The sequence below is a fragment of the Pithys albifrons genome, chromosome 6 (assembly GCF_047495875.1).
Source record: "Pithys albifrons albifrons isolate INPA30051 chromosome 6, PitAlb_v1, whole genome shotgun sequence".
NCBI classification, from domain to species: domain Eukaryota; kingdom Metazoa; phylum Chordata; class Aves; order Passeriformes; family Thamnophilidae; genus Pithys; species Pithys albifrons.
Genome location: NC_092463.1, coordinates 61,257,126 through 61,274,032, shown reverse-complemented (window position 1 = coordinate 61,274,032; position 16,907 = coordinate 61,257,126). Strand labels below are relative to the sequence as shown.

The following is a 16,907-nucleotide window of genomic DNA, read 5'->3' as shown; positions in this document are numbered from 1 at the left end:
AAATCTGACAGTAGATTCTTACAACATCACCTTTCATTACCTGAGAGCCATAATATCGGGCAGTAAATTGGAGCTTAAAGTTGATTTTACCCAGTCATTGCTTTTAAAATATAAATGCTATTTATTGAAGGTAAACTAACAATAGGGTAAGATTCCAGCACACACTACCTGCTTTATCTTCATGTCATACAGACTTTATTAGAGAGTAGCAGATCAGCCACAACTGATGTTATTGATAATTAAAATACAACTGGAAATCCAAGTATCTTAAGACCCTTTCTGAAGAGCTGTGAAGCCTATCTTTGACTATGAATTTTTTATTCTTTTTACACTTGAGTGCTTGTTTCCATTTCCACGACTTAATTCAACATGGGACTAATGAATTATGTACAGTCAGTCTGCTGGTGTGTTCTGCAGAGTGGGACAGAGTGGCTGCTGGCAGGTGCACTCGTCTCCGTGTTGTACTTGAGATACTTTTGATGGAGAGTGACTGCACATCTGTGTTCTGTTTTGCCTTCCAGATCCCAGACAGACAGTGAGGGGAATGTGACAGCCGAGGCCAGCACAGGAGGGGTCAGCATGGATTCTGCTCTCTATGTCAAAACTGCCCAGCCTGCTCTCGAAGACCTCTCAGGTATGTCTTGGCGACATCACCAGCTGCTCACTGTGCTCTGGTTAAATAAGAATGGGCTAAAGCAAGTTGGTTTTTATGCTATCTCTTTCAGCTCTTCAGCAATGGAAACTGGGTATCAGGAATTTGAATCCTGGATGCTCAAGTTCAGCACAATGGTGTGCCCCCCAGATTTCTTGAAATCATTAGGAATTCTTCATGCTTAATGTTTCTCTAGGAGATGTGCATCAGTTTTCAGGATTAAGCCATTATAAGGATCCTAAGTGTTCCCAAGCATTTGATACTTATTGTTTACTTTTAAACACTTTGTTTTGGAGCTTACAGAAAAGATCAAGTTTATTTTTGTAGTAGTTTTGGCTCAAACTATAACAATTTCCTTGATGTTTTGGTTCAGTTGTAGGTTTGAGGGAATCTCAGTATCACTCACACAAGTCTGATCAATTTGAGAAATAGCCTTTGCAGCAACAGGGGACCAAAATCAATTTACAGTCAAAAGATTTGCTACAATTTACTGTGTCCAGCATAGAGAAGCTGAAACTGATTGTAGCTAGAATACAAACAGTCTAAATTAGAAAGTACTTCATATATTTATCTAGAATTGCTGCTACTGTAAGAAGTATGTGATAATTAGCAAACATTTTTAAGCTGATCCATGTAACAAAGCCCTTTTTAGCAACCATGTTCTATTAATGTGTAGATGTACAGTACAATCTAATTTGATCTAAAATATGTTTTTAAAGTCACATTCAAGTCTCTTCCTGATCCAGTTTCAGCAATATCTATGACTTTGCTCACTGCATGCTACTGCAGTATATCCAATCTGTAGAATATCTCATGGTTTTTTCATCTCCTCAGTCCTGGTGTCCTCCAGGTTAACGTGGATTTTGAAACCAAATGGCCTTCTTGGAAAAGTGATGTGGCTAAAAGTTTCACAGTCAGAATAATTTCATACTGCATTGCATATTCTCTCAGTTCTACCTTTATACCTGTGTGCCGATGGCAGAGGTGAGAGGCAGAGGCTTGGGGAGGAACAGGGCTTCAGGAATGCATAAATGAGGGTATCTGTGTGTACAGTTTCTGTATAAGAGGATTAAGTACTTGAGAGGCAAACAAATGGCACAGGGGATAAAATCCTTGAGAACACGTTTGGGCTGATACTTAAATATGAGAGTTCAAAGTAAGAAAGTTTTTCAGTGTTACCATCATCATCATCATATTGCATAGCCTGGATGTATTTCAGCCTGTAAAGTGAGAAGTGTTTATAGACCACAAAAGGGCTTTAGTCTTTAATGACAGATGCTATGTCAATACAAACTATTACTCACATAGAATATGTAAGTTTGGGGGATGCAAAAGGAGAAGAGAGCCAAGAACCTCCAACAATGGGGACACAAAGCCCAGCTGTACACAGCCAGACCCCCACAGTACCAGCCAGAAAGGGGCCTGGGGGCAATAAAGCAAACAAGGCAATCAGCCCCTCAACCTGAATGAATTAGGGAATAAGGGACAGATTTCTTCTCTCCCTGCATAGCTGGTGTTAATGTAAAGGCACATATAGAACAAGAGAGAGCATAGATATGGAAAAATGGAATTGGAATCATTTAAGGATCCTGCCTGCTCATGGAGAGCTAAGTCATTTCATAATTAAGTTCTGGTGGCACTATTCAATATCTGTCTTTTCAGTATACTTATGATTTAAGCAGTGGAATGTCATTTAGGTGAAAATTTAGTACCAATTTAGGCGTAAGAGCAATCTCAATGGGTTTAGTTTGTCTCCTGTGTGCTCTCTGAAGAAGTTACTTACCATTTGCCTTCGTATCTATGAGGGAAATTTTCTGTAAAAGAGCACTGTGACCTTTGTTAAGCTAAAGGCCTATAAATATTTTATGTTCTTTACTGCAAAAATTTGTAGATCCATGGGTATAGAAAATGTTTTCTGTCCCAGAGACCCTCTGGCTAAAGGAACCATTCTTGTTAGGCAGATGCTTCCAGTCCAGCTAGACCAAAATTGTTTGACCCTTTGGCTTAAGTGAATTGTAACTCTGGGAGATGATTTCCTAGGGAGTAAGGACTGCATAAAAAAATTGCTCACATGGACACTAAGCACTTTGGTCAGTAGTTTGTGCCACTGCTGCTTTGTAGGCAACAGTGTGTGACTGGGTTTTTCGGTGCCACCAGCTTGGCATGTTTTAGAAACATAAATTGCAGGGCAAAGAATATAGAAAGTTCTAACCACAGCTTATTTATCTGGTTCTTAACACATGTGATGTGTGTAATATGTGGATATCCATCTAAACTAGCAATCAGCCAGGATCCTGGCAGCTTGAGAATGCATCACTGGTACAGAGAAGGCAGATACAAAATGTAAAAAGTTTTACATTTACTGTACTATTTTCTTTAGCCATGAGTTGTAAACCCTTTAGAATGACATCATGTCCTTCTGGGCCCAACACAAACTTTGTGATGGCTTTTTGGAGGTTTTCTGTTCCAGCTTTCAGCTTACAAAGAATATGCTGGCACTACCAGAGATTCACTTCTCTTCAGCCTCTTAGAAGGTTTAACTCTAAAAAGCTCAGCTGAGGTAGCAGCCAAAACATTTCTGAATTTGCAGCTGAAAGTATGTAAATAAATTATGCTGAGGCATTAATTAAATTATTAATTATATAAAAAGAAATTATGCTGAGGCAGTAGGAGGACTTTTTTTTAATTTACATAAACTGTACTTTTAAAGAGCAGGACATAAATGTGTTTTAGAAGAGAGTATTTAAAAAGAACAGGATTTCTAGATGCCATGAGGACTAAGTCATCCCCCAGCTTTGTGTTATGTAGCACATTTAGGTAACAGTAACTGTGTTGTGATGTTGACAAGGAAAAACTTCTGCTATTTTACCTGAAAAATCAGTCAGCATGGAACACCCAGTCAGCACAGTTTAGTTTGTTGGAAAGCTGTTATTGTAGAATGGGCTCTATGTGAAAAAGGAAAAAGAAGGTCTAGTGAAAACACAGCATTGGAGAAACTGGCTGTGTCAGATTGATGTTAATTGTGTCAATGTAGGAGATGGAAAGGGTGGTATTGATGGAGAATGTATTCTAATGAGGTTGAAAGCTAACCAGAATTTAAACTGGGGCATATGGGGAAGTGACAGGACAGCAGCATCTGAAAGGCAGCCTGTGCAGTGGAGTTGACCCTACAGAGCTCATCTCAGTCAGGATGTGATGATGGCAGGTGTCTGCAGAGGGGAATGGAATTTGGTCCTAATCAGTTCAGAGTGTTTGGAAAGTCAGTAAAAAACTGTGTTTGAGTCAGATTGAGGCATAGGCAAGAGCTGAGTTGTGTGCAGTTTGCTGCATTATCCTTTCTCTTGGCTTCTCTGCCCTGTAGGAGAGGATGCGGAGACGCGGCGGTTGCGAACGGTGAAGAACATCGCGGACCTTCGGCAGAACTTGGAGGAAACCATGTCCAGCCTCCGGGGAACACAGGTCACTCACAGGTAGGGGCACGGCTGCGTGTGTGAGAAAATAATTGTGCTCTCACTTTTACACCTCTGCGTCACATCCTGGGTAAATGACTGACACTGACAATGGAAAATACAGGGGTCTTCAGAGCACAGATTCCGAGATGTGTGGTGAGTAGCTGATGGGATGGGCTGTGTATTGAATCAAAGGTAGAGCATAGTCAGTTCTCATTAAATATGTGAGCTGATGTTTGAATATAAGTAAAAATGTTTCTTCATCTTACAGTTGAATAACTGGAGTGCATTGCACTCCTCTCCTCCTGTGTGTAATATTTTGTTTAAATAAGCAGGTGAGATGTGCCTGACCCACTTTATTAAGTGGATACCTTGAATTCCTGATCAATCTTTGGTCAAACAAATTTTTTAAAGTTTGTTAGTCACCCATGTATATATAGATGCTTTTATTGGCCACAATTACCCCCTGCAGTGCTCCAGACTGGGCACAGAGTGGCTGGAGAGCAGCCAGGCAGAAAGGGACCTGGGGGGACTGACAGGGAGCTCAACATGAGCCTACAGTGTGCCCAGGTGGCCAAGAAGGCCAAGGGGATCCTGGCCTAGATCCAAATTAGCGTGGCCAGCAGGCCCAGGGCAGTGACCCTTCCCCTGGACTCTGCGCTGGTGAGGCCACACCTTGAGTGTTGTGTTCAGTTCTGGGCCCCTCAGTTCAGGAAAGAGATTGAGGGGCTGGAGCGGGGCCAGAGAAGAGCAACGAGGCTGGAGAAGGGACTGGAGCACAAGAGCTGTGGGGAGAGGCTGAGGGAGCTGGAGGTGTTTAGCCTGGAGAAGAGGAGGCTCAGAGGTGACCTCAGCACTGTCTGGAACTGCCTGAAGGGAAGTTCTGGCCAGGTGGGGGTTGGTCTCTTCTCCCAGGCACTCAGCAATAGGACAAGGGGGCACGATGGGCTCAAGCTCTGCCAGGGGAAATTGAAGTTGGAGATCAGAAAAAAATTCTTTGCAGAGAGAGTGCTCAGGCATTGGAATGGGCTGCTCAGAGAGGGGGGGTGGATTCCCCATCCCTGGAGGTTTTTAACCTGAGCTTGGCTGTGGCACTGAGTGCCATGATCTGGTAATCAAAGTGGGATTGGATTAAGGGTTGGTCTTGATGATCTTGGAAGTCTTTTCCAACCCAATCAATTCTATGATTCTATTTGGTAAAGCAGCATTTGGAAATCTTCAGCATATTTAAAATATGCTATAAATTAGCAAAGGCTGCTATTGCATTTAAACTTTCTGTGACTTAGACCTTTTCAGTGTTGAACAGGAGGTTTGGGAGAAGCAGCTGTTTGTCCTCTAATGAGGTCAGGGCCTTATGGACTCCAGCCCTAAATGAGTTCATTGAGGGAACACTTCGTGTTTTGCCTTTGTATCTAAAACTGAGGCAGAGCTTGCAAAGATGAACTCCATTGCTGTTTTTCTTTTCAAATTTCAATTAATGCAACAACAACTCAACATGATTTAATTACCACAACCAGAGGATACATAGGTTTTTACAGCATATATGTAACATTATATTATGAATGGTACAGTGCTGTTTATTTTTAAAAGTATCTGCAATAAAGAAAAAAAAGTGGCACTGTTAGTAGAGCAGGAGAGGAAGAGAGGAGTTCATGAGGGTAGGAGCAGTTGCAGCTATGAGCATTCAGGGTGTGGTCTTGCAGTCTATACACAGCACCTGAAATCTCATGGTGTAGCAGTCCCATTTTTAGGGTTCTATATATAAATATTATCAATAGTTTTTATACACACACGCACACACACACACACACACACACACACAGACACAGACACATATAATAATTTATTGGTTTTTTCTGGATTTGCTCTCATGTTTGGGTTTGAGCATCTTTAAAACAATTCCCAGTTCATTCAGTGGCTTGTTAATATGCAAAATATATTTTGAAAAAGAAATTGTTTTGGCCTTTCTTTTTACTTTTTTTCATTTAATCCTCTCTTCCATGTAGAAATAACTTTCATCTTGGCACTGTGCATGTCTCCAGAGTTTTAGGACTTTAATGAATGCAGACAAAAGAATGTATCAGAAAAGCAATACTTCAGATGATTTTCCTTTAGTCATCTTATTATCCCACTCCCTTGCCTAGAGTGGTATAATGAAGTTACATATAATTGAAATTGAAGATGAAAATGTTACGCTTTGATACTGTGGATAATCCCTTAAAAAGTTTCTGCTTAAATCTTCTCATGTTGAGCACCTGCTGGTCCATGTGCAAGAGTGTCATTAATTAGAAACGTGGAGGAGTGGACCTCACTGTGACAGAGTGCCCAGCAGTAAATTCTGTCGGTGCTATCCCCGACAGTCTGTGGCTTGGTGGGCGCTCAGGGTCTTGCAGCCCCCTGAGATCTCACGTTTCACCTGACATGTGTCCTGTTTTCCAGCACATTGGAGACCACGTTCGACACCAATGTCACCACCGAGATCAGCGGCCGCAGCATCCTCAGCCTGACAGGGCGCCCGACGCCCTTGTCATGGAGGCTGGGGCAGTCCAGCCCTCGCCTGCAGGCGGGCGATGCCCCGTCCATGGGCAACGGGTACCCACCCAGAGGCAACGCCAGCCGCTTCATCAGTGCCGAGGCGGGGCGCTACGTGTACTCGGCACCGCTGCGCCGGCAGTTGGCACCACGCGGCAGTGGCATCTGCCACGCCGACATCGCCGACAAGGCCGGCGACGACATTGACCTGGAGGGCATCGCCATAGATGCCACGGGCTACATGAGTGATGGGGATGTGCTGGGCAAGAACATCAGGGCTGACGACATCACCAGTGGGTAAGTTTACACCCTGCCTGGTGCGGTTCTTCCCTTGGTGTAGCTATTCCCTTTGTATGATTCTTCCCTTGGTGCGGTTCTTCCCTTGGTGCGGCTCTTCCCGTGGTGCGGCTCTTCCCGTGGTGCGGCTCTTCCCGTGGTGCGGCTCTTCCCGTGGTGCGGCTATTCCCTTTGTATGATTCTTCCCTTGGTGTGGTTCTTCCCTTGGTATGTATCTTTCCTTGGTGCGGTTCTTCCCTTGCTGCAGTTCTTCCCTTGGCCTGGTTCTTCCCCTGGCGGGATTCTTCCCCTGGCGGGGTTCTTCCCCTGGTGCTGTTCTTCCACACTGCATTTTCGTGGTTGTTTGGAGACAGGATTAAAACCAACACCAAATGTATTCTGCTGGTTTGAGTAAGTGTTTGGAGAGACAGCTTGTTGTCACAGTTTGTTTCATCCGTGGGATTTAAACACCTGATTGAAGTGCATGTGAAAATAATATTCCTGTAAATGAAGATATTCTTGCACATGTTTAAATGTTTTCCCGAGTCAAGGTTCAATGTGGTTGTCAGACTCGTGCTGCAACATTCATTTATGCCCACGAGGTGGAGAGAGTGAGGCATATTTTATGCTTTACTGAACTTTGAGGGGGCAGTTCACTGTAAGGAAATGAGTTTGCATCCCTATACTAGGTACAATAGTTGTGTACACTAAATAAAGTTGAAAGAAAAGTTAGTGGACAGAAATGTGCAGTGATAGACAATTCTGAACAAGTTCTTACATGAACATTTTATCTCTGCCTTGAATGGAAAAAGAATTTGTTCTTTGCTCTGAAGTCAGTGTTTGGTTCAGGATGTCTATGTTCAGTTCCTACTGTAACATGCAGTAATTTTTTTCTTAGCTTGAGTGCATCAGCCTTTTCCCTGTCTGGCCATCTTACATCCTTTGCTGTTTGGGAATTTTGGTGTTAGTGACTTTTCTTGTGGCATTGGCTTTTTTGGAAGATTTAGTGTCTTTTATTGGAGTAGAAAGGTGGAATCCAGCTCTGCTTTGTCACTCGCTTAGCCAGTTCAGTTACACCATCTGGAAACCTCTATTAATTCTGTCCATTGTGAATATTTGGACATTTTCACACTTTTTGAAGTCTGACACTTTATTTTTAATTCTTTGTTTGGGAAGCATGTATTGAAGCAGCTGATGCAAAAGCCAGTATGAAATTCTGTTTCACATAAAGCACCAGTACCTGTAGCTGCATTAATAATGCATTATATCACTAAAGAGCACCTTGTCTTTTCCTCAAATAAATCAACTCACACCTGAGTTTCGTAATGTTTATTGTAGTAAGTTACTACTTTTCCTCTGGACTATGAATTTTATTCAAACTTGTGCCTGAAATCTTTGTCTGGAAGTGAGGAAAATAAATTCTGAGTAGCACCATGGTTTCTATAAAACACCTTGAGCAGGAGTTGAGAATTATCCCTGGCAGAACTGTGTCAGTGAAGGCTTCTGCTGCTCATGTCTCAGAGGAGCTCCAGTCCTTGCAGATCTTTATTTAGTGTATAAAGTTCAGATTCCAGGTTAAGGAAAAGCAAAGAGTAAGAAAGTTGTTGAATTTATGAATGGTATTGCCAGAGAAATATGTGTCTTCTCTCATCTCTGTGTATCATTTCCTTTTCTGTGTCTGCCTGGTCATTCTGCAAGGTGAAAAATGTGGGTATCCATCTGAAAGTACAGGCGTGGTCTTTAGATTCTGGGTCTAAGGGGCTAACAGTGCAATAAAATGGCTTTGCCAGGTGGATCTTCTGTCTGAATGATTAATCCTGCAGAAAGAGTCATGTGCTCCACCCCCCCTCACTCCTAACCTTGAGTGTTAGGACATCTTAAACTGAGTATCTGACTCTTTTTTTCCCCACTAGTTTTTAAAGGGAGATAACTTTCACTTTTTACTCACATAACTCGCCACAGATTGATAAATGAGATCTCAAGGTAAAGTTCTTAGGAGCAGTGTGAACAAATGTCTTCTTTTTTCCTCCCATCTTTTACCTTTAGCAAAAAAATCCTGTTTTGCTACATAATATGAGCTGATTTAGTGATTGATACAGCACTGTTGGAGTCATTGACTCAGTTCCAAGGGCAGAGTGGGCCCTGTAGGTCAATCCATCGTTGGAAAGATGCAGCTCCATCTCCAGGTTGTGGGCAGGGTTTGGAGGTGGGCAGTTTGGGGTCCTCTCCTCGCCACACTGGGCATTTGGAGGGAGCATTGCTGGAAGGAGCCCCTCACTGCTGGGGTCACACTGTCCATGGAGAGTCTTGAGAGGGGAATATTGCAGTACTGACTTGCAATAACAGCATTGGATATAATCCCAATATAATGGGGAGAGATAGAAAAATGAGGGTGTTGTGTTAACTTTGGGGAATCTCCCTGACACCTAAAGACACTGGGCCACCATCTCCAGTGTGAACAGACATTTTGTAGCCTGTTCCATAAGTTACCTTCCCCAATGTCAGTTTAATCCAAATAGTAAAAAAGTAGGACAGCATGGTGTTTTTGTGGGACAGGAGTAATAAAATGCTTAGAAATCAGAGAGGCTGCTTGTAAAGAAAGCATCCATGTGACTTGCTGCAGAACAAATCACCAACATCAGTGCTAGGGCAAACAGGCTCAGTATTTCCAGAAGCTGTTACAGTGTGTGGAGAGCAGCACAAGAGGGTATTTAAAGCATGAATAGCTCTTTATTAGCTGGTATGTGTTTCACTTTGTCATTTTTCAGTATTGCTGCAATCCTGCAGCCTGAAAACCTTGGATCTGTGTTTTCATTGGCAAACTGATGGGGAGGGAAGCCAAAATATTCGTTACAGCCAAAATAAATCCAATAGCCAAGAAAAGCTATTTTAGCCCTGTGATCCTGATGCTTTCTCTGAAATGTACTGGGTCATGGGAAGTTTCATTTGGCCTCCTTCAGTGAGTCGGCTCAAGCAGAGCTCTGGCAGACACCAGCATTGCTTTCTTAGGGTTAGGAAGAAAATCTTTGCCAAACAGCCAGAAAACAGCTTTTAAACTAAGGAAGTCTCCAGAAGGAGGATCAAAGGTAAGAAGTTGCCATATTGTGGGAGCTAAAACATGACCCAGTGATAAAGCAACAGGACTGGGATTTGTGTGAGGTGGGGAGTGAGCCCCAGCCCACTGTAACCCTCTGGTGGCTGGCTGAGCTCAGAGCCCCATCACAAAGTGGCACCCCAGAGCCCTGAAGTGTCTCTCAAATCTACCCCAGCCCACTGTGACCCTTTGGTGGCTGGCTGAGCTCAAAGCCTCATCACAAGTGGCACCTCAGAGCCCTGAAGTGTCTCCCCTGTCTGCCCCAAAGATTGTCCCAGACAGGGATGTTAATTCTCATGGGTTTTGGGGGGGTTGTTCAGAAGGTTTTGTCCAGTTCAGTCTCCCTTTAGCTCCCAACATAATTTTTTTTCTCTCCCCCCACCCCAGTTCTCTCTAATGAGATGTAGAGTTAATTTCCCTTTTATCTGTCATTAGAACATAGTGACAGGGCTGTTGGGCTAAAAAAGTATTTTAGAATTATTTCTTTTCATTTGCTTAATCCTCTGTCCCTGTTTTCATTACCTTAATGTGCAGCTTTCTATGCAGAATTAACAGTGCTGCTGGTCTACAGGTTTTCTCAAGAAATGGCTTTGATTCTGCAAACACACCTTCGTCAAAATAATTTTTTTGCAGAGCTGTGGCTGCTCCAGTGATGGTCAAACAAAATGTAGATTTGGTGGTCTGACAGCTCAGTTGCCTGAGAGCCTGCGCTTCGAGGCAGGGCAGTGGCCAGCGTGGGGACCATGCCAGGCTGGGCTTTGGGGCATGCCCAGCTCACTCACTGGAGTGTATCTCGTTAAGAACTCATTAAGTGACTCTCTCAAACCTCACTTGGCCAGCCTAGGAACACACTGCTCCTTCAGCTGTTGGATAAGAACAGATGGGCACAGCCTGCATCTGATGTTCAGGGCCACCATGATAAAATTCTCCTTGCAGCCACCTTCCTGTTTGGCCTGGTTGGTGGTGGGGGGAGGCATTTGGCTGTTTCATTGACCTGCTCATTTGTTTGATGACTGGGGGCTCACAGAGTTTCCATTGCAGACCTTGATTTCCACAACCTCCTAATGTGTTTGTGTGCACAATGCTCCTGGGATTATGAGTCCTTCTTGTTTATTCAAACCTTCATGCTCCCTGGGGTTCTTTCTGCAAGCACTGCAAGCAGCTGAATTTGGAGCATGGATGAAGGATGCAGAAAGGGACAGCAGGCCATTTGGAGTGGGGAATCAGGCTTTAGCCCTGCTTCTGTTCAGGTCTGTCAAGCCCACGGAGAACACGGTGCCCTTCATGGACCACAGCCATCGTTTCAATAGACTTCTGATGCAGGCTTACATTTAGGAGTTGTATCTATTAGTAGGGGAAGAAGAGCTGAAATTGAGGACCGATTTCCTTGAATGTTGAAGGGTAACTGATATCTGTAAGATTTTTGCAGCTAAGTTTCTTGGTTGTGCTATTTATCGGTCAGACAGTGACGCATTTTTTCAGATGTCAGGGTCATACATGGTGTAATAGACCTTCACTTGGGCTGAGGTTTCAGAGGAAGAGGAGAAGGACTGTGCAGTTTGCTGCTGGGGAGAATTTGTTATTGGTGGCAGTAGGTGAGAGAGCCCCTTTCCTTCTGAGCTGTCTGCCACAGGAGCGGTTGCTGCTCCAGGTAACACGTGGCTGGCTGGGGATCAGGAGTGGCTGAGCTGGTTCTGGGCTGAGTGAGAACATGTGCATTGATTCAGTGCTCTGGGTATAGTATTTTCTGACCTATTTCTTGCCATGGTTATTACCTCTGTATTTTTTTCTGTACACTTTGAGTTCCAGTGGATTAGTCATTTACTGGACATTGCTCTTTAAATGGTCTGATTTTAGTGATAAGTTTTCATCAAAGTACAGTGAGTGGGTAAAACTGCATTCCTTATATGGCTCTAACACTTCAACATGACTAAGACTCATTAGGAGGTTTATTTTATTTTTCTTCTGTATTTGAGCAGAGTGTTTATTTGAACTGCCTTTTGTCTTGCTAGGGCTGTCTTCTTTCACATTTTGATCTTTTCAACATTGCAGAATAGTATCTATATATGGTAAATGGATAATTAACATAAATAATGAAGGGGTCAGGCAAGCAAACTCAAATGTTTGACTTTTATGAAAAGGTATAAGGAAACCTTGACTTTGGACTTCATAGTAAACCAAATTGAAAGTGAGTTTGGATTTAAAGTCATAGACATCTGGGTACTGTAAGAATGAAAACTAAAAATTGTGGCAGTGTTTTAATCAAAATAGGGTTCTGATTCCAAGGACTGTGCTTATAGTTCTTTACAGCAGATGTGAACAGGATACTGCATAAGCATTTTCAGCAGTATTAATGTTGTATATTGTTTTAAGTGTTCTTAAATATTGCTGTCATTTCAGGAATAGCTCTTGTGTCAGCTTCATCAATAAGACAGTGTTTTATCATTTACCACAAATGATGTCTCAGATAATATGCTCTCATAGAACTTTTCTTGCTGTGTATGATTCAGGAAGACAAGTTATAACCTCAGACATCAGCTGGAATCAAACTTTTTATTGACTATAGTGGTAGAAAAAGGTGTGTTATGTCATATATAGTGTTAATCAATGAAATGAACTCAGAAGTTGGGGTGTATTGTTTGGTTTTTTTTCTTAGTTCTAAATACTCTCCTATTGTTAACACTTAGCAAAATACCACTTAATAGCAGTTATCCCACTGGGGGCTCCTTTCTGTAATAGACACCTCAGCAGTGTTTGAACTGCTGCATCAGATTGTTGAAATTTGAGTGAAAGGACAGCTTCTAAAGGCCAAAATACAGTCCCAGTCTGGGGCTGGCCAGTAGAGGGGGATGCAGTCACACACACGGCGCTGATGGGGATTGTCTGCAGGGAAAGAGTGGGGATCGCAAGGTGCTGTGGAGTTACTCTGCTGCTGATGCTGCTGCGAAGCTCTGGAGAAGCAGCACTCCCTCCTTACTCCTCGTTGGTCACAAGTCATTCCTGTCCTGAATAAAATTAAAGAGAATAATGAAAATAGATCCCTTATCCCACTGCTTATTTCTGTGATTTTCGCTGAAATAGATCCTGAGAAAGGATTTAGGCATTTAAATCCAAACTGGCATGTGCAAAGCTCCACTGAACAAGGGCCTGACGGTGGTGAGCCCTGCCCTGGCTTCAGGCCATCAGCCTGTGCTTGGGGGTGGGAGAGTCTCCTCCTCTTGTAAGTAATGAATTTCCACCCATGTTTCCCTGGGGTCCAGAGTGATGTTTGCACACCTGAAAGGACTGACCTCCTGGGTGTTTTCCAGCCTGACTCCAGCCCAGCCTGTCTGGGCTGACTAGATTTGTAAAACAGCTTTAAAAGCAATGGTGGAGTAAGGCTGTTCCCTGAGGTGAAGGTGAATTTGAGGTCAAGGTGCACTTGGCTGACAGTTTGAATGTGTTGAGAAGAGGATCATACACTGAGGAGACTCTGCTGGAACAGCAATGGGTGCAGCAGTGTGAGAGGTGCTTTCTTTCAGTCTATTATTCTTTTATGTATTGACAATTTCTCTTCGACTACATCTGTCTGAGACTGGCCATTCCACAAGGAAACTGTTTTCTTCAGGAGCTCAGTCAGAAGCCGTTCTCCTGCAGGGAATAGATGTGGGGACACGGATGAGATCTGACCTGTAGTGGCAACCCCCACCCAAGTTCCTTAGGCCATGCTGTCCTTGGAATTCCTTGCCTGCAGAACTGCTTGAAGCTGAGAAGACATAGGAAAAAAATGTAGCCTTGGACAACAGTGCCCAAAGATTGTTATCTGATGGCTGCTGAATGACTTACGTGCCAGGCAGCCTTAATACATCTCCAGATAGGAAAGTATTGATTTCACAGAAGCCACTTATTTCTGTAGAGTTGTGTTTTGTTGGATTTTTTTGTTTTGGTTTTGGTTTGGTTTTTTTTCCCCCCAGAAAAAGGTCTGAGCATTAAGCAGTTAATGGAGGTGAATTTGCTTTGCTTCTAGACTGGCTTGGACAGTGTGAATAAGCAGTGCCATTTGTGTTATTGGTGATTTACAGATGAGAGGTTTTCCTAAGTAAACTATGAAACTAAAATATACTTAGTAAGTTTTGCATAATCTCATTTTTCCTGTCTTACCTGTTAGTGGAACAGGTATCTTCTCTTTTCCAGCAGTGATTGGGAATTTTGAGACTGCAAGTGATTTGATCAGAGTTTACTCCTTGTTTAGGTTGAGCATCTTCAAAACCATTAATAGTCCATTCATTATTTTGTTGTTGTAAGTAGTTACTATTGATTTGTGAAAGTTTATTAATTTAAAAATTACAGACTGCCTTAAATATATATTCAATTTTAAATGAATTGAGCCATAGGCTTGTGCTTCTGTGAACCTGAAGGGTAATATTTGGTCTAATATTAGGGATTTGAGCACTGTGTTAGAAGCCCCAACCTGAAAGCTCAGGACCTAATCCTGTTCCTGAATGTGTGTCGGAATTCACAGGGATCAAAGACTGGAGTTTAAGCCAGCCATAGGCGTGGAGGCTGGGTCTGTGTTCAACCCTTGGGTGACAGAGATCCAGATCTGTGCCAGTGGGGAGGTGGCCAGGCAAGAACAGAGGCTGGAAAGACTTTGGAGGATATAAACCTGGGAAAAGACCATACTAATGTCCATGTTATGATGGAAAATGCAGAGCAGATTCAAACTAAACTGAGAAATTTGGAGTTGCCATCATCCCACCATTTCATTTTAGGTAGATTTAGCACATACTCCTCGTTGCAATAACAGGGTAGTTTTGATCCCATTTATCCTGTTTCAGAAACATCAGTGGAGAATTTTCTGCTGTTGGTTTTGAGCAACTGGCTGAGTTGGAGCTGTTCTTTGATACTCAAAGCTTGTTAAGCCTCTTGATCTCATCTAACTGACTGCAATGACAAGACAGATGAAGCCTAGTGAAAATAGAGATTTAAAGGAAAACATTGAGGATGACAGTGTTACTGCTGCATTTGTAAGAGAACATTTCTGCACCTCAAAGTGGATTTTGATACACAGAATAATCCAAAAGCTGTAATTCCTACCAGCTTTTTCTTTCTTAAAGGTTTGAGCACTTGGGTTGCTGGGCAAATCTTCTGTCAGGAGCCACCTGGGCAGCTGTTTCCAAAACACCAAAGGAAGGCAGGAGGAGCTGGGCTGGCCGAGTGGGCTCCAGCCTGGGGCACGCTGCTCTCTCTGCTTGTGGGTTTGGGATGATGGAGCTGTGTGAGCCTGAGCACGTCAGGGCAGGCTTGCCCACTCTGTTGTGTGCTGCTGCCTTACCTGCTGCTCCTTTTCTCCCTAATACTGAAGTAAAGAATGCCTGTCCCTTGGCTATCTGTTTTCAAACTTGGAGAATTCACATTCATGCATTAAGGAGCGAGATGAATATATATGAAGTGGTAGAGTTGTCAGACCATAAAAGTGTGTGTGCTGCTGGCTGGCTGTGTCTGTGGGTAAGGAGGGAGGGAGTGCAGACAGAAGGCAAGTGATTCACACCACTGGATTTTACTGATCCCTGTTCCTGTTTTCTCAGCGTGCCTCTCAGGAAAGGGAAATAAATCACTTCAGCATCAGAAATACCCTAAAAATATTACACTTGGAAGGGCTTGTTACAGCATTCAGAATTTCAGAGGCACAGAAAGATTGTTTGGCTAAAGAAAAGAGAAGTTTAAAGCTCCAGGTTGTCCAAAGCAAATTACTTTATGCCTGTAATACAGGGCAGGGAGCCACTTTCTTATAGGGAAAAATTGTCACCTAGAAAGTGGGCAGTAAGTCCCAGCTGTGTGTTAGAAGTGCATAAAACTTCTCTTGTTTAACCTGAGTCTTTCCATGTTGACAGGAGTTTGGTTATTTTTTTTCCCTTGCTGATGAAGAGTGAAACTCTAGCAAGGAATATTTAAACATTAATTCCTGGAAAGATTAGAAATGCCTTTTAACCAATGTCATCACCATCTCATTGTCCATTCATTAAATATTATATTGAACTTCATTAAAGGCAGTCATTCCCCACTGGCCTTTGGTACCATTCTGAAAGGACATGGGACATTACATTGTTTGTAAATTTACCCATCTGTATAAAAGTCAGGGTCTGGATACTACACTTTTCCCCAGATCATATGTTTGAACTTCTTTTTATTTTGGGGCAGGTAAAAAAAATGCTTCTAAGTCCTGGGTTTTTTTGCACTGAATGTGCTGGCAGAGTTCCTGGGAGTCATGAACTTAGCAGGGCAATTAGTGCAAATTTGTTGTGTTTTTTAATAAGAAACTCAAGTGAATGACACTAATACAGTTGTGTGGACTGCAATGGGTCATTGTAGAGGAGAGGCTGATATTCTTGTGTTCCATATTGTGTGGGTGTGATAGGGTAATAAATCCAGGTAGTGTTGAATCCTGTTACAAGTATATGGAGGATAATATTTCCTGGTGTTATTCCTCCCCAGGTAAAACATTGTAAGGTTGTCTTTAGACAAAATATGCCTTCATCATGTTCCCCTTTCTCACAGAGCAAATATTTGGAGCAATAGTAATGCATTCATAAAGGCAAGACAGTTTCTTAGAGTCAAGACAGTTCTAAGTTTGAAGGGATGGAGAGAAAGTTAAAAAAGCGCAATTGTTGGAGGTTTGTGGAACAAGTAACTTTTAATCTCCTCTGTACTAGCAAATGGGTAGGAGACAATTTTTTGTTTTCACTTATTTTAAGGTAGATTCATTGTAAAAGTGCTTTTCTCCACAGAATTTAGAAAGCAGTACCTTTTCTCCTTCCTTCACGTCACTGTTGCATGCAGGACTAAAGCATCATTGGTTTTGGCATCTTTTCAGAATTAAACATTCCTGGTAGAGGATATTGCATGAAATGAAAATAAGATATAA

General features: G+C 42.6%; 1 protein-coding gene across 4 annotated transcripts in view; it reads left to right on the top strand.

The window, feature by feature from the left end:
* NAV2 (neuron navigator 2) overlaps nt 1-16,907 on the top strand; it is a 390,109-nt gene that overhangs the window by 281,443 nt on the left and 91,759 nt on the right. For all 4 annotated transcript variants that reach the window (XM_071559142.1, XM_071559141.1, XM_071559140.1 and 1 more), the window contains 3 exons: nt 522-634; nt 4,014-4,122; nt 6,541-6,930. In XM_071559142.1, coding sequence (XP_071415243.1) covers nt 522-634; nt 4,014-4,122; nt 6,541-6,930 — 612 coding nt within the window. The remainder of the gene's footprint in view (nt 1-521; nt 635-4,013; nt 4,123-6,540; nt 6,931-16,907) is intronic.